Consider the following 21,458-nt stretch of genomic DNA (forward strand, 5'->3'; position numbering starts at 1 on the left):
CAGATTTATTCTTCCCACAGGGGTTAGTGGAAGGGAACGCCACGCCACACATTTCTCTGTAAGCCGGGAGAGGAGAGGCTGCACGTTTTTTTCCATAAATTCATGGGTGGTGTTGCTAATTTTGATGCCCAGATAGGTAAACTCACTCACCCACTGAAGTGGGGTAGCCGTATCCACCCTGGGAAGCGAGGGGTGGAGCGGGAACAGGACAGACTTATCCCAATTAATGCGGACCCCTGAAAACCGAGCGAAGTTCTCAAATAAGCCCAGTGCCTTCTGCAGTGACCGGTGAGGGTCAGCGAGGTAAAGCAATGTGTCGTCCGCATATAGGGACACTTTTTCTTCTATTGTGCCTACTGGAATCCCCCTCACCCCAGCCTCCTCCCTCAGGGCAATGGCCAGAGGCTCTATCGCTAGGGCGAAGAGTCCCGGCGACAAGGGGCACCCCTGACGAGTTCCCCTCTCCAGAGGAAAGGTTTCAGAAAGGGCTCCATTTGTACGGACCCTTGCTTTGAGATTGGCATAGAGCATACATATCCATGTCAGAAATTTTGGACCAAATCCAAATTTCGACAGAACCCCCCATAAGAACTCCCATTCTACGGAGTCGAAGGCCTTTTCGGCGTCCAGGGATACCACCACTCCTGCCGTGTCTGCCTGGGCCCTATCCATATGGGTGAAAAGCCTTCTAATGTTGATGTCTGTCCCCCTCCCCGGCATGAACCCCATTTGGTCTGGGTGTATCAGGGCCGCTATTACTGTGTTAAGCCTCCTGGCCAGCACTTTGGCCAGGAGCTTTGCGTCCACATTAATGAGAGAGATAGGGCGGTAGGAGGAACACAGGGTCAAGTCTTTACCCGGCTTGGGTATCACGACCACAACCGCCTCGCTTAATGAGCTCGGAAGCGTCTCCAGGCATTGGGCCTCCATAAACATATTATGTAGTTTCCCCGTCAGCTCCTCTGCATATTGCTTATAGAACTCGACGGGTATTCCGTCTGGGCCTGAAGATTTGCCCCCCTGGAGGGTCTTAAGAGCCTTCAGCAGTTCATCTGTGGTGATAGGGGTATCAAGACTGTCGCGGTATTTTGCAGTGAGAACCGGGAAGTCAAGGGGCTCTAGATAGGTGGTCAACTCCTCCTTGGTGTAGGTGGCCCTGGAGCTATAAAGATTTTTATAAAAGGAGGCGAAACAGTCGTTTATCTCGTCTGGGTCATCTCTGAGTCTTCCATCAGAACCCCTTATGTGTGGTATACACCATCCCCCCTGCTGTTCCCTGGACAACCATGCCAGTAGCTTCCCGGACCTCTCGCCCTGCTCAAATATGCGGTGTGTCTGAGCGAGAAGACGTTTCTGGGTGAGAGTAGTGCGGATACGTACAGCCTCTCCAGTCAGTCGCTGAAGCTCGTTGTAGTCACCTGGGTTTTTGGTCCTAAGAAAAAGCGCTTCCTGCAAGACTGCCTTCCTCTCCACTCCCTCTAATTCCGCCCTCCTCTCCCTGCGTACCCTGGCTATAATGGTCTGGTATCTTCCTCTAGTGTATGCCTTGAATGTGTCCCATACTGTAGCTGCACTGGCTGTACCTGGATTAATATCCCAGTATTCCCCCATTGCCTCTCTAAAATGACCATCAACCGTCTCGTCCGACACCCAAAATCTGGATAGTCTCCACAGGGAAACTCCCGATTTGGATGAGACCTCTAGCGTCAGGAGGAGCGGTGCATGATCCGAGATTCCCAGAGGAGAATCCTGATGTCCCTCACCCTGGATAAGGCCATGTGATCTACGTAGGCCAAATCAATCCTGGAAAAAGATCTATAAGAGGCCGAGTGGCAGGTGTAGGCCCTGAGGTTAGGATTTCTCCACCGCCACACGTCCGTCAAGCCATATAGTTCAGCCCAATCCGCCAAGCCGGGGTGGGAGTGCCCAACGCTGGACATCCTGTCGACTTCCGGGTTGGGGGCTAAATTGAAGTCACCTAAGATGGTTATGTTGTCACTCTGGAAGTCAGCTATTTTGGAGGCCACTTGATGCAGGAGAGGTATTGAGGCCGGGGGAGGTAAATACACTCCCGCTATCACCCATCTCAAAGAGTGTATCTGAGCGTGAACTATTACATATCTACCCTCAGAGTCCAATACCAGGTCCAGCAGCCTAAAGGGGAGAGATTTATGGACTAGAATGCTTACACCCCGCGCAAAATTGGAATATGTGGAATGATAATGATACCCGATCCAGGGTTTCTTTAGGGCCATAGTTTTGCTACCCAGTAAATGGGTTTCCTGCAAGATGCATATGTGCGGGCTATGAACTTTGATGTATTGGAACACCAGTGATCTCTTGACCGAAGAGTTCAGACCCCTGGTGTTCCAGGACAAAATGTTAAGGGATGCCATAATTATGTATTAGAATGGATCTTCTTAAATTTGGAGGAGGACTCTCCCCCCTCGAAGCTGCCCCCCCGGTCCGGAGGAAACAACATTTCAAATCGTACCACACTGACATTTGCAATGCATTCAGAAAACATGTTATCAAAATCAAACTTTTAGAAACCAAAAAGTTAACCCAAAACAAAAAACTTGCCCTTATGGGGCAGCTACCCCTTCCCCCCTCCCCACCCAACCCCTTAAAACTGAGGCAGGTATCCATCCCAACCAAAATCAGCACGCCGGCTGCAAAAGGGGGGGTCCTGTGCAAGAGGCGTTCGGTCCCTCGAAAATTCCTGAGGGGCTCAGGTGAGCCTAGTCCCTCTCCGCTGGCCTGGGGCTCCGCCGGAGCATCACTAAATCTGTCAGGGGGCCCCGCCATAAGAAGGGTAAGATATTTGAATAATACAACATTGTGCAGGGCTCTTCCCTAATTTGCATACGGATAAAGGAAAATGGTAAAATAAATGATAGAAGAAAAAAATATAAAAAAAGGGGGGGGGAAGGAAAAAAATATTTGTGAAGAAGAAAAAACAGAACATGATAAAAGGGGAAAAATCCGCCATCAGTGGTGCATGTGGCATTTCAGTTCCCTGTGGTCTCTACTTAAGAGGGGACAGTACTCTTTACAATGCAACTGTAACTTTAACGGTCTCCTGGTGCGACTGACCAGGGGCTTTGACTTGGTGTTTACGGGATCCTTATATAGGCAGGTAAAACAAATAAACTGGTGCATCCAAACAACTTTGATTGAAGTACTCAGTTAATGGAATCAGTGTTGATCGTTGCAGGGGGTTGATATTCAGGGCCCCAACTACTTGCAATCACTCAGGTAATATATTCGCTTATCAGGCTCTCTGCTGTCGGTCACGGGGCAGTGTATCCAGCCAAGCCGATGCCTCCCTGGGGGAGGTGAAAAAGTGGACCGATTCTCCATCCTGTACCCTCTGGCGCGCCGGGAATAAGACACTGTAGCGGATATCACGGGCCCTCAGAGCTGCTTTCACGTGGTCGAATGACTTCCTGAGTTTTTGTGTTTCTATAGAGTAATCAGGAAAGATCATTAACTTATTGTTTTGGTGCCTTAAGTCACCCACCGACCTGGAGGCGCGTAAAATCTCGTCCCTATCCCGGAAATTGAGAAGTCTCAAAATGAAAGTCCGGGGGGGGCCCCCGGGGGACCAGGTCTAGGAGGAATTCTGTGCGCCCTTTCCACTGTGTAGTGAGGAGATAGACGGGCGTCCGGCAAAAGGTTGCGCAGCATATCCTCCACAAAGCCCGTTGGGTTGTTTCCTTCGGCTCCCTCCGCCAAACCCACTATGCGCAGGTTATTGCGCCTATTCCTATTTTCTGCATCCTCTGCCCTGTATTCCAAGGCTTTCACCTTAGTTTGGAGTGTATGAAGAGCTGCGCTGTGTTCTGCAACTATGTCCTCTGTACTGCTGACCCTCTGCTCTGTTTCTGTCACCCTAGAACGGAGCCTGTCCATGTCCTGCCTCAGTAGTCCCACATCCATTTGTACTGAGTCTATTTTTGCGGTAAGCGTGGACTGACACGTGGCTATGGCCGCCATTACTTCTGCTATCTATGGGGGTCTTGCTTCCTCGGCCTCCATTATTGCAGTCTGTGATGCTCTACAGACGCTGCAGGTAGGCCTGGGTGTTTGGGAAGGGGCTGGCTGTGAAGGGGGTATCTCAGGGGAGGGAGGAAATTTATACTTTTTCCACTTACCGGCCGTTGCGCCCGACTGGCGTCGCCTCATTCAGAGCCTCCACAGGGTTGCTGGGGTCTTCTGCACCTCTGGGACCAGGCAATCAGCCCCTGGTGATGTTGGAGCAGGGTTGGATAAGGCTCCTGAGGGTTCGTATCCTCCGCTGACGGCTCCGGCCGTCCGTTCAGGCAAGGCCCTGGTCCCGTCTGGGGCCTAGTGGGGGCGGCAGGCCTCCGATGTTCCGGGTGAGGGTTTGCGGCCTTGGTGAGAGGGAAGGGGAAGCCAGGTGTGGACCGGATAGGCTCCGGATGCAGTCCCGTATTGGCCGGCAGACCCGCCGCTTGATCCCCCAGCAGGAGAGGTCTCCGTTCCCCACGTGAGGCCCAGGCCTCCAGCACTCACAGGCCCGTATGACCCGTTCGCGCTCCCCGGGACTTGGAAAGGCAGTTCTCCTGGCAGGCAACGCCGATGGTAATGTTGGAGCAGGGTAGGATGGGGCTCCTGAGGTTTCGTATCCTCCGCCAGCGGCTCCGGCCGTCCGCTCAGGCGAGGCCCCGGTCTCGTCTGGGGCCCAGTGGAGACCGCAGGCCGCCGGTGTTCCGGATGCAGTCCCGCGGTTTGCGGCCTTAGTAGGAGGGAAGGGGAGGCCGAGTGTGGACCGGACAGGCCCGGCCAGACTCTGGATGCAGTCCCGTATTGGCCGGCAAGCCCGCCGCTTGATCCCCCAGCCGGAAAGGTCTCCGCTCCCCACGTGAGGCCCAGGCCTCAAGTAATCACAGGCCCGCACATCCCGTTCGAGCTCTCCGGGACTCGGAGAGGCAGTTCTCCTATCGGGCAACGTCCCAGACCACTTCAGGCCACTAGTTAGGGTGGATTAGGGCTGATGGCTGCGGATAAAAACTTAGGCCTCGGCGGAGCTCTGTAGCGTGCGACTGCTCACGCCGCCATCTTGGACACGCCCCACTGTCAGCTACTTTAATGTTTTGTTTTGAAGAGAATGCTCATTGTCATTTATTTAATAAAGATGTTTGTTTGGAGAGGATGCTCACATTTAATTCATGAGAATGTTGATTTAAAGAGGATGCTCTCAGACATTTAATTTATGAGGGTGTTGGTGACTAGGCTTACTTATTAGCTGGCTTATCTTACTACAATAAAAAGTGCAAATGTATTATTTTGTTATCGGCTTTTGGTAGTTAAGGTGGAACTGTGGGCAAAAAAAAAAATTGCATACAAGAAACAGGGGTTGATTTTTTAAAACTGGAGAGGGCAAAATCTGATACAGCTTTGCCCAGAAACCAATCATCTTCCAGATGTTATTGTCAAAGCTTAGTTGAACAAGTTGAAGTTAGAAGCTGACTGGCTACCATGTACAGCTACACCAGATTCTGAGTGCTTCAGTTTTAGTAAATTAACCCCACTGATTAATAATAGCAATAACAGCAGTTTTTGGTGTTTTTTTATGAGTCTCTCCCGGAACATAGTTTAATATCTGTTGATCCTGCCAGTCGGTTTGTTTTTCCACTTCCTTTAACAGCCAAGCTGTCCAGCCAATGTTTCAGTTACAAGGGTCAGGACAAACTTTTTTTTTTTTTCCAAAAAAACATTTTTTATGATACACCTAGTCACATATGAAAATCTAAGATCACAAATTCTCATTTGGCTTCATAAGCAAATTACAAAAACTCAAATTTGAGCCAGTTTGTCATTCAATTTTATATTTGTGCATAGATCTTTGCATTCCATACCTTCAACCATTAGAATAAATAGAAAAAAATGGGAAAATAGAGCAAAGAGGAAAAAAAAAAAAAGAAAAAGACAGAGAAAGTAAAATAAGAAAGAAAAAGACAGAGAAAAAAAGACAGGGGCCCTTCCATCTTTCATGGTTCCCTATATCCATATTTGGTGAGCAACTAGGGTAAGGACTATGCTATATTGCTAGGGCTGCTTATTTCAGTCAGTTTTAATCATATGGCTTAAACCCTTTTGTCCAAAATTGTTTTTTACTGTAACTGCTAAAAAGTCTTAGTTAGAATAAGAAGTCTTTTACTTAAAGCTCTTTTAAAACTACTCCATCTAAGACTATTCTGTCCAATAGGGCTACCATGCTGCTCTATAATTCACTGTAGAACAAAGAGCGTTGTCACCCTATTACAGGAAATAGAATACTGTATCTACAGCCAGAATCAACAGGTAATAAAGCCATGTTACAATGGGGATGTCAGAAAACAAAATCTGCAGTGGTAACGTTGGTGACAGAATGCAGTATATTTTTTGTTTAGTACTTTTAGGAGACTATTGGCCAATTTATTAAAAACGTGGTGTGTTTTCACACAATATATTTTGTAATAATCTAGCTCACCTTGAACATCCAATCATGTGCGAATAATTTAAACATAAATCTACTTGCACATGATCAGATGAATGAAATGAATATTCACGCTATTGTGTGTCGTGTGAAGATTCTCCCGTAATAAATCAGCCTCGTTGTATACGGAGATGGCAAGGGAGCAACTATCAAACTTCAAATGACCTCTGACCCATAGCACTCAACTTGTAAAATGTCAGACTCAGGCAAAGAAGATAAAAATAAAAAAAAAGATGTTGAAGACAGTATAAACCTTTCAAAATCAAGCATGCACCTTCATTGTAATTTAAAACCTAATATTCAGATTCTTTCAGGTGTTTTTGTTTTTCACATAAGGGATTTGTAGGGGTGATACTGTTTCGAAAAATATCAGTTTAAAAAAATGAGTCACACACAAAAAAAAAATACTTTGCAGAGAAAAAGACAGTTATTTAGCAAAATTACAGTCAGCAGTTTAATGCCAAGAAAATAAAATGATGCGTTTCCTACTGCTCTCTCCACTGCCTGCCAAATTTTAATCACCTGTGTATTTATCCTGCTGCAACTAAAAGTATAACTGTAAGAGAATAAATTGCTAACAATAAAAATATATAATAAGTAATGCAACTGAAATGTTATTGTGAATAATCCTCCAACACTAAAACAGACATTTTTTATACTACATTCTTAATATATTGACATTCATTTCCAAGCCCTGCAAGGAAACTAGTGCAGGTATATTTATTTGTTGTTGCATTTCAGTTTGTGTTTAATTAAAAACACGTCTGATGTTTTCTAGTTTAAGCAGACAAACTGATTTTTTAAATTGCATCTAATGTACAGTATTTCTGGATATTGTCCATGAAATAATACATTCTAATATTTATTTTTGATATTTAAAATGGTTCTAAGGGCTGAAGGTTTTTTACTTTCATGCATGCCATGTGGCTTGCTATGGGGCAATCAGCAAGGGGGAGGGGCCCAGAGCGCCTGCGGGGGACACGGGAAGAGGAGGATTGGAGCTGCTCTTTGCAAAACCATTTGGCACCTTTCAGGGGGGAGGGGTAAACAGGTATCTGTTTTTGACAAGTACCGGCCCCCTTCTCCTGCTTCCGCTACCGGACCAATTACAAAGCATAGCGTGCTTTGCGCATGTGCGGTAGGGAACCAGCTTTGAAGCCAAAAGGCTTCACCGCTGGGTTCCCTTAACAGGAATGGTGGTGGCTACAGCCAAAAGCCAATACAAAGATCATCTGCGGTGCCAACATCGCAGGCTCCCTGGACAGGTAAGTGTCCATATATTAAAAGTCAGCAACTGCAGTATTTGTAGCTGCTGACTTTGAATTTTTCATGGGGGGGCTGGACCTCCTCTTTATGAGTCATGTTTGGCAGTGGTACTGCAGTGGACTGCTTTTCAGAGGCATTTCAGAGATGGCTAGGAGGCAACAATAGTCAGCTTTAAAAAAAAAAAGTTTGCTTTAACTCGCCCCGGGTGCTTTAATGCACCCGGGGCGCATCCTATAACCCCCCCCCCCTCCTTCACTGATTGTGTGCCAGTGTACAGGCAATACAATTGGCTGCTAGACACAAGCACCATCACATGTTCCACTATAACTGGAAGTACTGGGTATTTTTACCAGCTTTGGCAGAGGTGGAGGTGGTGAGGTGAGTAAAGGTGGCTTAGGAAAAGACACAGTCACTCTGTCCTGCACCCAGCATTCTCTACACCCCCATCTTCAATAATCTGCCCCTATCTTCAATACCCCGCCCCTATGCCGCCTCCTCACACCTGTATGCATTCAGCCCCCCTCACACCTGTAGACACTCAGCCCCCCTCACACCTGTACACACCTAGCCACCCCCTCACACCTGTACACACTCAGCTGCCTCCTCGCACCTGTACACACTCAGCTTCCCTTTCACACCTGTACACACTCAGCTCCCCCTTCATATCTGTACACACTCAGCTGCCCCTTCACATCTGTACACACTCAGCTTCCCTTTCACACCTGTACACACTCAGCTCCCCCTTCACATCTGTACACACTCAGCTGCCCCTTCACATCTGTACACACTCAGCTCCCCCTTCACACCTGTACACACTCAGCTCCCCCTTCACACCTGTACACACTCAGCTCCCCTTTCACACCTGTACACACTCAGCTCCCCATTCACACCTGTACACACTCAGCTCCCCCTTCACATCTGTACACACTCAGCTTCCCTTTCACACCTGTACACACTCAGCTCCCCCTTCACACCTGTACACACTCAGCTCCCCCTTCACATCTGTACACACTCAGCTCCCCCTTCACACCTGTACACACTCAGCTCCTCTTTTACATCTGTACACACTCAGCTCCCCCTTCACACCTGTACACACTCAGCTCCCCCTTCACACCTGTACACACTCAGCTCCCCTTTCACACCTGTACACACTCAGCTCCCCCTTCACATCTGTACACACTCAGCTCCCCCTTCACACCTGTACACACTCAGCTGCCTCCTCACACCTGTACACACTCAGCTTCCCTTTCACACCTGTACACACTCAGCTCCTCTTTCACACCTGTACACACTCAGCTCCCCCTTCACACCTGTACACACTCAGCTCCCCCTTCACACCTGTACACACTCAGCTCCTCTTTCACACCTGTACACACTCAGCTCCCCCTTCACACCTGTACACACTCAGCTCCCCTTTCACACCTGTACACACTCAGCTCCCCATTCACACCTGTACACACTCTTGCTGCCCCCCTCAAAAAAAAAGTTTGCTTTAACTTGCCTCGGGGCGCATCCTATAATCCCCCCCCCCTTCACTGATCGTGTGCCAGTGTACAGACAATACAATTGGTTGCTAGACACAAACACCATCACATGTTCCACTATAACTGGAAGTACTGAGTATTTTTACCAGCTGTGACAGAGGTGGAGGTGGTGAGGTGATTAAAGGTAGCTTAGGAGAAGGCACAGTCACTCTGTCCTGCACCCAGCATTCTCTACACCCCCCATCTTCAATAATCTGCCCCTACCTTCAATACCCCGCCCCTATGCCCCCTACATCCTCTATAATCCCTCATAACACACTCAGTATTCTCACACTCACCATACAGGGTCGGGCTCTGGTCAAACATTATGTCGGTGCTCCCCCTCTTCCAGCCCAGTACATGCATCTCCCCCTGTCAGTCTCTCAGTTTGGATCTCCCACACAGCCAGCTCTCCTCAACCTCTCCAACATATTTGAGTATAATCATCTGCCTCATGCGATACGTTGCCCAATCACCATGAGGCGGCATGGCTGAAGGCAGCTTTTTTTTGGTTTTCAAATAAACTTTATTGAGATAATTGTGGCAGAGCAGTGTGACAAGACTCAGATTGTCTGTGATGTGACAATGGTGTTGTCACCCCTAATCAGGGCAGCCATCAGAAATTTTGGTGCCCCTTACACAGCTTTAGGCCTGGGCCCCCCCAGGCCTGACCACCAAAATTCCCCAGGGCCCGCTCACTGGCTGTCCTACCAAATCCCCATACCTGTACGCAGTCAGCCCCCCACACACACCTGTACGCACTAAGCCCCTTCATACCTGTACACACTCAGCCCCTTTGTCACACCTCTATACACTCAGCCCTCTCCACACCTGCATGCACTAAGCCCCCCTTCATACCTGTATGCACTCAGCCCCTTCCTTAAACCTGTGCGCACTCAGCCCCTCCTTCATACCTATATGTTATCAGCCCCCCTCATACCTGTATGCACTCAGCCCTCCTCACACCTGTACGCATTCAGCCCCCTCATACCTGTACGCACTCAGCCCACTCACACACCTGTATGCATTCAGCCCCCCTTACACCTGTAGACACTCAGCCCCCTCACACCTGTAGCCCCCTCAACACCTGTATGCACTAAGCCCCCCTTCATACCTATATGCACTCAGCCCCTTCCTTAAACCTGTACACACTGAGCCCCCCCTTCATACCTATATGTTATCAGCCCCTCTCATACCTGTATGCACTCAGCCCCCCCTCACGCCTGTACACACTAAGCCCCTTCATACCTGTACACACTTAACCCCTTTGTCACACCTCTATACACTCAGCCCCCTACACACCTGTATGCACTAAGCCCCCCTCATACCTGTATGCACTAAGCCCCTTCCTTACACCTGTATGCACTCAGCCTCCCCTTCATACCTATATGTTATCAGCCCTCCTCATACCTGTATGCACTCAGCCCTCCTCACACCTGTACACATTCAGTCCCTTCATACCTGTACATACTCAGCCCACCCACACATCTGTATGCATTTACCATGCAATTGCAGGTGGGAGAAGCTAAGGATTTATTTTGATTTTTGCAGGCTCTGAACCATTAGAAAGTAAGAACAGTGACAGCTACAGGAATTTAGCCAGAGGGCTGAAAGTAGTACACAATGAACAGGAATAATAAATATTCAAAACTATATTCAACTCTATTTTACAATGTTGATGTTAGGACTTATCACATGTGCTTATTCTTCTGATAGTTCTCCTGGTCTATCATCCTGTTCTGTTTGGTCATCCTATCACTGGTCCTCATTTCCTTTATAAGGGTGACACCTTGGCTCGTAGGGTCCTGCTGGGGAAACCCCCTATGTGCGTAATCTCAGCCAGGTCTTTTCTATTGTTTGTGTGCTCATTGATGTGCACTGTGGCAAGCTCGGTTGCCAGATATAGGACATGCAAGGACAGTGTGGCCAGGGTCCTTAGTAATACGCTTGCTTGGCCACTGTGTCATGCTTTGTACACATGATGAGATTATCGGACGAATGATCACCCGTTTTTTGTTGCATGCTGGTTTCATATTGAAAATGAAGAGGTTACTAAAGTTACAAAAATTCTCGTACAACGGTATATAACTTGGGAAGTGTTGTATTGTATTCTTTTGTTTCCATTCATGCGTGTTCTTGATCTTCCAATTTTTTTCGGACGAATACTGTACTGATTAAATTAAAATGTTCATGCTGTCCCTTCGAATATTGTTGGATGAACTGTCATGATCAGCTCTTCAAAGCTGTGTACTAACAATCAGATTATTGTATGATCTCTCCGAAAGTGTTTTTTGTCATCTGATTTCCTGATAGTGTGTACTAGGCATAAGGGCAGGCAGGTGCAGTGCAGATAGAGTGTGCATGCACAGTGTGATCGCTGGGCAAGGGTCTTGGGACATGTAGTGTGAGCTACCTGACTGAAAGTCTGGGGAGATGGGAAGTTGAGATTGTGTTAATCTAAAGCCGGTGGAGGTGATCATCTTATTATGTTCATTGTAAGTGTTAGGCACGAATATAAAAAAAAATATTTGGGGCTGTATAACTCATCAAAACTCAACTTTACAATGTATTAAGCTTATAAACACTGAGCGTTTAATACTGCTTTAACAAGAAAGTCTTGTCCCTAAGTTTACATTCAAAATGATTGTGTTTGCCAAGAAAGTACCTTTAAATGTGCCATTTAAATCAGCCCCCTGACCTAAATTGTCTCTTCCTCCACCGTGTGCCTGGGAAGCCTTCTGGTCCCAAACCACATAGAGTAACTGCAGCCTTTACATTTTTAACTTCAGAGATGCACCGATTGCTTTCCAACAATGGTAAAGTAATTTTTTGTAGGATGATGGAAAGTGTGGCATAGCTCTTAAAAAACAACAAAATGCTCCTGTATGAAAATCTAAACAAGCTTCAAGTCCAGTTACTCAAGGATGTATAAGCCTCATGGGGTAAACAAAACACATCCTTAACCTTCCCTGGGTGAGACAAATCTTAATTTTTGTCTCATATTTTTCCCTTCTTCAGATGCTGCAGCTCCCATTCAGAGTGTTGCAGCTACATGAAAAAAATAGAATGCCAATTGTATCAACATTTTCAGATGGAATCTACATGAAAGAGAGAGTCCATCTGATAGTAAAAGATATGTTTTGGTTGTACCAACCATTTTTGGAAAACACTTGTACATTCGGCCTTGTAACTTTAATAGACACCAAATAGAATATGTACTAGAATCATTTTTTAAACATAATACAAGCATGACTTGCCATGAAACTCCAAGAATGATCTATTTTTTTTTAAACTTACATTGGGGTAGCATTGGGGTAGGGAGGAGGGGCAGATGACTTTACAATCACCACCTTGTGCAACCAAGGACGTTTGCTGAATAGTTCAGGTAAGGGAGCAAGCAACTCCTTGTATTCAATGTAGAGACAGCAAGTCTCTCCATCACTACCCGGAAAAGGGCAGTGCTGACTGTATGTAGTAAAGACTACTACAGTCAGTTTCAGAATCCCTAGTCTCCCACTGAGTGTGAGGCATTGAGGCATGCATATTTATATGTAGTCAAGCTGGTCCTATGTAAGTTTAAAAAAATAGGTAATTTCTGGAGTTCAGCTTTAAGCATTCTTAAAGTGAACCTTCAATCATATTTTCAACTTTCCACCTATTAAATCTTCTGCCCTTGTTGTTTTAACTTTGGATAGTAAAACACATTTTTTCTGCCAGTAAATATCTTATACAGCCCACTTCCTGTTTCTTGTCTGGTTATTAGCCTAGGCTTATGACATAATGCACAGCTCTCTTTCACTCTTGAAAGAGTTTGCCAGGAAGGAAGGAGGGATGAGTCATAAGAGGGCCAATGAAAGCTACAGAGCTGGAGGTGTGTCTCTATGTGTCTGTGTAAATTCAGCAAGTGAGCAGGCAGCAGCTTCAGCTGCCCACCATTAAAATGGCTGCAGCCAGACTTAGCAGAGGGACATTTCTGCAGCATATTTGGCCAGTACAGAATTACAGTATATATAAAATAATATGCAAAGTGGTTGGAGGGAAGTTTCAGAATGGCAAAAGACTGCAGTTCCTCTTTAAAAATTAAGGAGTACAGTGCTGATAATGTATTCCCGTTGTCACACAATTTTATGTTTGCTATACTGCCTTAAAGTAGAAGTTCACCCTAACACTAAAATCTGTAAATTTACAGGCATCCACTATCATTTTCTAGATTTTAAAAATACAATTCAACCATGTCGCTCCCAGAATTGAAATATACAATGCTGTTCTGAGATTATATACAGTACTTAAAGTAGAAGCCCACCCTAAAACTAAAATCTCTAAATCTACAAGCATCCACGATCTAAGACTAAACTATCTAGCCCTGTAAACAAGAAATTGCTATACATACCTTTTTTGAAGCCGCTCCCGTCCAATCCCACGCTGAGCTGTCAATGGTGGCTTCTCTGTGGAGGCGGGTGCAGAGGAGGCAACTGACAACAGAAGCCCCATAGTAACTCTATGGGTAACGTCTCTTCCCATTAATTTCCCAGCCGTTGTTGGCTGTCTCCTCTGCAGAGCTTGCGACGATGGAGACTGGCCCAGATCGTCTTCAAAAAAGGCATGTATAGCGACTTCTTCTTTACAGGGCTAAATAGGTTAGTCTTAGATCATGGATGCCTGTAGATTTAGAGATTTTAGTGTTAGGGTAGACTTCTACTTTAAGTCTTGTATATACCCTGTTTCCCGAAAATAAGACCTAGCATGATTGTCGGTGATGGCTGCAATATAAGCCCTACCCCCCCCAAATAAGCCCTACCCTGTTTCCCTGAAAATAAGCCCTACCCTTAAAATAAGACCTACAAGGACTTTAACTAGGGCTTATTTGGGGGGTAAGGCTTATATTGCAGCCATCACCGACAATCACGCTAGGTCTTATTTTCGGGGAAACAGGGTAAGCTCAGAACAGCATTGTACATTTCAATTCTGGGAGCAACATGGTTGAATTGTATTTTTAAAATCTAGAAAATGACACAGGATTGGTCATTGTGTTTCTTGTAAACAAACTATTTTTTAAAACAAGGTCATATATTTTTTTTTGTTTTTTTAGCATATCAAGAACCGCTTTAACCTGAACAATGAAACATTTTCTGAAAATATTTCTGACTGATACAACTTTACCTTATACATTTTTAAACCTAAAAATGACAGCAATGCTTCATTGCAAAAGACTATCCTGTGTACCTTTGAATTACACAAAATGAAACAAAAAGAAAAACCAGAACCACACTGGCAGTACTAAATGAGAATTATAGATAGATAGATAGATAGATAGATAGATAGATAGATAGATAGATAGATAGATAGATAGATAGATAGATAGATAGATAGATAGATAGATATCAAGTACAGAAGTTTATATGTCAACCCAAATATGATAAAATTAGCCAAGCCAAAAAAATGGGCTTACAGAAATAATTCAGTTGTAAATATATTTTATTGCTAATTGACATTTTAAGTTTATGCTGGATATAGACACGTGTCACCTTATAACCTTATAAAACTGTGAAGGACAGAAAGTCAAGTCATATCTCAATTCAGTTTCCTAAATTATAGAATGGTCTACTGCACTGATCGTTTTTATAATCATACATTTCAAGCAATGTGTATGAGATATAGCTGACATTATTTTAGAGTTATAACTATACACAGGATCCAGAAAATCTGAACTTTGTTTCACCTTGCAATGTCTGTATCTGCAAATACTTTGAGTTCTAGACAGAATATAGTGATATATTCTGAAACGGTTTTCACTAGTTTGATTTATGGCCCTTTTAAGCTCTCTACATATATAGCTAATACAGGAATTGCTTATCAATGCAATAAATTACAATGAACAACCAAATATTGTTTGATAAAATACTTGCAATAATATAACAAAAAATTTAAACTGGCTGACGATGATTTCACTGCAAGTCTGCTATCTTAGCCTAACCATACAGCACTGTGTCTGCTTTATACTGTATACTTTATATATAAATCAATTATCTAATATAAAAGCCTTCCTTTCCTTTACTCCTCAACCCTCTGTGTTAGATTTGCCAAATAGGTACATTTGACTAGTAAATATGAAACAATGAAAATAAATATTTATTAAATCTTGGATAAATACGAATTAAGATCCTTTGTGAGGTATACTGTATGCAGTGATTTAAAGTTTTATATGTCTACTGGCATCCACATGCTTGACTGTGCACTGAATCTGGATTATCACTGAAAGCTACTGTCACACCATACACTAACCAGAGATATCAGAGAGCAATGAACTATGCACCCATGATCCAACCACCAAAAGATCTTTCTTGTGATATACCTTTCCACAGATATGCAGTATTGGGTACCTAAGAATGCATGATTATGTCTAAGTAGAAAGGCGGTATAGGCCACATTACTGTATTCAACGTGAGCTAATCAGGGTACCACACTGCCCGGTGCCATTATATTGCTAATCCATTAACTAGCTTTCTCATTCTTAACACCTGAATGTGTTCTGATGCCGTAAGCACTTGACTACATATAATGGAACTGATAACAACAAAGCCTGGGGAATGCCCAGGAAAAAACCCAAGCCTACTTACCAATCCGCTCGCAGACAACCAAATTAACCTGTCTAACAGTATGCATTAAAAACAGGGGTTTATTCCGCACGCATTTGCAAACGCATGCGTAAGCCACAGGGCTTTGTCACGGCACCCTGGTATCTGTGGTCCCAACACAAAATATATATAATTATATAAGTGTCCCCACAGTGGAGGCACATGCATTTTGATGGATAAATGAGGGCAGGTGGACTGAAGGAGAGCCCACCTCTTCTTAAAGGTACAGGAGCACAAACACCCAGCAAGTAGCACAATGTCTGCAAAGGTGTTGGTGTGCTGCTGGACCAATTCCATCAGAATGCATGTGCCTCCACCGTGGGGACACTCATATTTTAGTGTTAGGACCACAGATACCAGGGTGCCGTGACGAGGGTCTGTGGCTTATGCATGCGTTTGCAAATGCGTGCGGACTAAACCCCTGTTTTTAACGCATACTGTTAGACAGGTTAATTTGGTTGTCTGCGAGCTGGTTGGTAAGTAGGCTTGGGTTTTTTCCTGGGCATTTCCCAGGCTTTGTTGTTACCTGTTTTAGCCTTCCAATGCCACTTACTGTGATAGCCAGCTATAGATGAGGGCGGTGGCAAGTTTTTTGTTATCACGTTGGTGTTCGTATTGGTCTAGCAGCGCACCAACACCTTTGCAGCCATTGTGCTACTTGCTGGGTGTTTGGTGTGCTCCTGTACCTTTAGGAAGAGGTGGGCTTTCCTTCAGTCCACCTGCCCTCATTTATCCATCAGAATGCATGTGCCTCCACTGTGGGGACACTCATATTTTAGTGTTAAGACCACAGACACCAGAGTGCCCTGACGAGGCTCTGTGGCTTAAGCATGCATTTGCAAATGCGTGCGGACTAAACGCCTGTTTTTAACGCATACTGTTAGACAGGTTAATTCGGTTGTTTATAATGGAACTGAGACTGTACTGCTCAACAATAACTAAGTATCTGGGCTCTCTATGATGCTAGAAGCTTAGCTTTGCTTTCTCTTCTATCTTCTCATTATGTTCTATGGTTCTCTGCAAGGTTATTGTTGAAACATTTGTCCTTTGTAGATGGCTGCACTCCAAATAACAAGTACAACTTTTGACATGGCTCCCTTTGGCATAAAACATTAATAAGGATCAGCTCCTGTACTGTACTGTTTGTTCGGACAAAAAAAAATTGACTTGGGGCCCCGTCCAAATTCTCCATCAGATGCTTTAGGCCTGATATGGATTTTAAAAGGGACTTCCATGCAAAAATCTGAGCATGCAAGCCAGCAGTCCAGGTAAGGTGGGGTGAGCATGAACCCCCCTTCCTGAGCCACATCAGGCCACATGACCTAAATATGGGAAGGTAGCTTGCCAGAGTTTTTATATAGAATTCAGGGAGAACCCATACCTTTTTTGGCGTAGGGTCCCCCTTAAAATTCTTACCTCACCTGAAGAGCCTGACATAAATTATGGGGAACCCAATGACATTTTTTTGTGTTGGGGGTGAAGGGAATCCCCAGCACTTTTGTTTACAAGTGGCTGAAGCTGTCAAGTGTTGGCAATCAAATTTCAGTTGAATACTACATGTGATATATCAATTGTATTTCTATAAATCTAAAAATCTAGCTGTAAAATCTTACATGCACAGACACAAAGATAATATCCTTAACATAGAAATCAAATAAATAGTAGTAGTCTCATTGAGTACTTTTTACTGCTAATGAATTGAAAACAGTTGTTCTGAATTGTGCAAATGAGGTGAAACAAATGTCAATGTAAAAAAAAGAGAGAGACAAATAATTCCACAGTAGCGCACTAAATTCATCTACAAATCTCCTAAATATTAGTGAGGAAGTGATCAACGTAAAACACCCATACATAATGAAAAGTGTCCATATGGTATAATGGCATATATAATATATATATATATATATGCTCCAACATATGCAAATCAACATGGTAATACAGTCCAACTTAAAGATAGTGAAACAAAATCTCGTTGATCCACCAAAATCCTTCACCAAAGTGATGTGTGCCAATTCCACTCCCTTAAGAATAAAGCTCACCAGATGCTGTTGCCATTCACTCTTGTGTCTTGCAAATATCGCCTTATTAGATGCTATTGAAGAGCCAGTTGTACACGTCAATCTCCATCCAGATTAACAGAGACACTCTCCACATGTGGGGATAGAAATTGAGACAGAGCCTCCAATAGTGTAAAAACACCTTAAGGTAATTGGTTTATTAAAAGTGATGCAATTACATCATAAAATATTCAAAATCGCCTTCTTAAAATTCCAAACATGCCAGTTGACTCAGTGCTGCGATCTCCTCATAGCTTCCTTTGTACATGTGGAGTCACCGTCTCAGCGTTGCTATGTAGCCACACACCAGTAGGGGCGTGGCTACACGGCAACGCTGAGGCGCTGACTCTTCATGTACAAAGGAAGCTATGAGGAGATCGCAGCACTGAGTCAACTGGCATTGGCACACATCACTTTGGTGAAGGATTTTGGTGGATCAACGAGATTTTATTTCGCTATCTTTTCATCACTTTAAGTTGGACTGTGTTACTATACCGATTTGCATATGTTGGCATATATATATATATATATATATATATAAATTTGGATATGCCATATGGACACTTTTCATTATGTATGGGTGTTTTACGTTGATCATGTCCTCACTAATATTTGGGAGATTTGTAGATTAATTTAGTGCGCTACTGTGGAATTATTTGTCTCTCTCTCTTTTTTACATTGACATTTGTTTTACCTCATTTGCATGTTTATTGAATATTAAGTGGCAGCACAAACAGGTGTTTTTCATTAGCGCAGTGCGCACACATACAGTTGCTCTGAATTATTTACTTCCTATCAGGGAGGAAAGTACTTTAAAAACCGACTTGCACAATTTAAACGCATATAAAAAACAATATCAATGAAGTAATTTCCAGTTGAAACTCTCAGCTCAGTTCACAATTTTAAAAATAAAGTTTAGATTTTGCCAAATGAAAGAGTGCACCTCCAGTTCATCACATAAGCGGGAAGAAATACACATAACTTTAAAAAAACATGAACATGAGTACCATCCTTCATTTTTCTGTTTATATTGCATATTTATATAATGCAGGTGGCATTTGTCACCATTAGATATTGTTTACACTGTGTTATATTCCAAAATGGAGCATAGCGCAGTGTGCAGTGAACAGTGAGAGCTGATGGGCATCTGGTTCAATTTGCACTTAGCCTCCCATATTACTTTGGGAGGGTGAAGGCTAAATTTACAAAGCTAGATAAGAATTTTTACTTTAGCACTGTGTGCAATGATCATATCCCATTGGAAGCTCTGTGAATTAAGCTTAACGGCTTCAATCAGAAGTTCAAATGAAATCTCTTGTAAACCACATACTGGTAGAATAATAGTGACTATCAGTATTAACCATTTAAATGCCATATGAACATCTGCAAACTATGGCAAAGCAACTAAAGTAAACCTAAAATTAAAAAAGAATACAGACTGTATTTATATGGCCTCTATTCATCATTTAGAATATATGGGAGCACATTTATAAAACCAGGGTGAATCTAAGCATAATCACCAAATACAAAGCATTCTTCTGGCAGGTGCAGAGTCTAAGTACATGCAAATGAAGATGTTAGGATCTCTACATGGAATTCAGTCATTTACCTTTAGAGAGGAGTGAGCAATCATTACCAGCAAATGTATCCATGGCTGCATAATAAACATCTAACTATTGAATCTTGGATTTCCAGCTTGAGATTGGGAAGATACAGATGTTGGCAAACAGATACAACATCTGGAAAATGCATTTGTGAATAAAACTAGCCACCAGGTAAAAGTAACAATAACTTGTTGCCTGTTAATTCCAATTAAAATCAAATTACTTACCTGCCAAAATATACTATCTATCGTGTTTCCAAGAAATCCATCCCGACCTTCTGTGCATACAAGTTTAGGACCAAGAATTGTCATAAATTCATCAAAATCCACTTGACCATCACCTAAAAAAATAATATATACTACACTGTAATGTGATCTTACCAACATTCCAAAAACAATATTAACAATTACATTTTTCACATTGAGTAACACAGAAAGCTGTGACTCCAAGGAAACTTATACTTGAGTAATAACAAGGCAAATACTGAATAGAAGTATGTAGACTGCAATTTCCTAGTTGTCTATGACTCTATGCTTTTCTCATTAGGGGAAAGCAACAGGTTAATGTGTACCTCCACAGATCCATATATGTACCTTCTCTCATGTTGCTCTGTTTAATAACTTTATTGAAATGAAAGAAAAACCCTGCATAGGCTACAAGACTTTGGAGATATAGCTTACACTGGGCTATGGAATGCAGTGAGACAGTTCTGACTGCCCTAGTATTGTTGCATGTTATTCCATTCACAATAAGCACTTGAATTTCCTTCAGCTCCTGGCAATGAATAGAGTAGGAGGGAAGCAAAGGAAAGATGAGTAAATAATAATGGAGGGGGTTTGTCTTGAATGGCCAGAGCAAATGTTTGTGTTAGTAGTCAAAACACCTTATCCAATTTGACTTCGTCTAACCTACAAAGTATTTAAGAGATTGGAACACCATGACCATAAGGCAACTTACATTTTCAGATATCTCCTTGCATGGGCAAAATATATTTTATTAGAACAAGCATACTGTATTATTTACTTGAAAAGGTTTCCATGATATGATCCATTGTATCATTATGCTGTAAGGACACAACTGTTTCAAGAGACTCATGTTTAAGCTGAACTCCAAAGCCTGGACAACTTTTCATTTATAGCCTTCTATCCTCCTTTCTAAAATGTGTTTCTTAATTTCCTAGTAATGTTCATTGTTATCTGATGTCATTGCTCACAGCTGAAAGGCGAAGTATGGTGGGGTACCTGGAGAAGAATTTCTAGACACGCTGCACATCACATCTGCTGTGTTTACCAGTGCAAAATAAAATGACAATTCCCATGAATAATCGGGAATATAGTGACCCTGTGGGGTTATATGTGGGCATGTTGAGCCCACTGAAGGAACCATGATGTGAAAACATCAACACTTCCTAATGTGAGCTACCCCAAGGAGAAATGTGATAGGGAGATGTGAGTGGCAACTGGCCATCCTAAATAGAAGTGGCCCTGCACAGGCACAAAGAGGTACATGTTTGGGGGGCAAAAATGCTACCAAAGCAAGACTGTAAAACTAGAAAGAGAGCTGTTTGGGAAAAGGTATGCCTGTGGCTTACATATCCTTGTTTGCCTCCTGGTTGGAGCTCAGCTTAAAATAAACAGGCTGAATTAAGAACATTGCAGAATAGGCCTGTTTATTTTACAGTATTTCATAGTTAGCTTTTAATTTTGTTTTGCAATTGCCACAATGAACTGTATATAAAGCTGCACATCAGTCAAGACCAAATCCATCAAAAATGTGCATAAACAACAACAATAACAACATATACTGTGTATAGTATTTTCTTGTTTTAAAAGTAAACTCAAGAAGTACTTGCCATGCTGATCATGGTT

The 21,458-nt window shown here is 43.4% G+C and overlaps 1 protein-coding gene across 2 annotated transcripts in view; it reads right to left on the bottom strand.

The window, feature by feature from the left end:
* The window catches only part of CALN1 (calneuron 1), a 596,286-nt gene that overhangs the window by 250,074 nt on the left and 324,754 nt on the right, over nt 1–21,458 (bottom strand). For both annotated transcript variants that reach the window (XM_073615093.1, XM_073615092.1), the window contains exon 4: nt 19,818–19,930. In XM_073615093.1, the coding sequence (XP_073471194.1) occupies nt 19,818–19,930 (113 nt within the window). The remainder of the gene's footprint in view (nt 1–19,817; nt 19,931–21,458) is intronic.

Source organism: Aquarana catesbeiana, linkage group LG02 (genome assembly GCF_042186555.1).
Source record: "Aquarana catesbeiana isolate 2022-GZ linkage group LG02, ASM4218655v1, whole genome shotgun sequence".
Lineage (NCBI taxonomy): Eukaryota > Metazoa > Chordata > Amphibia > Anura > Ranidae > Aquarana > Aquarana catesbeiana.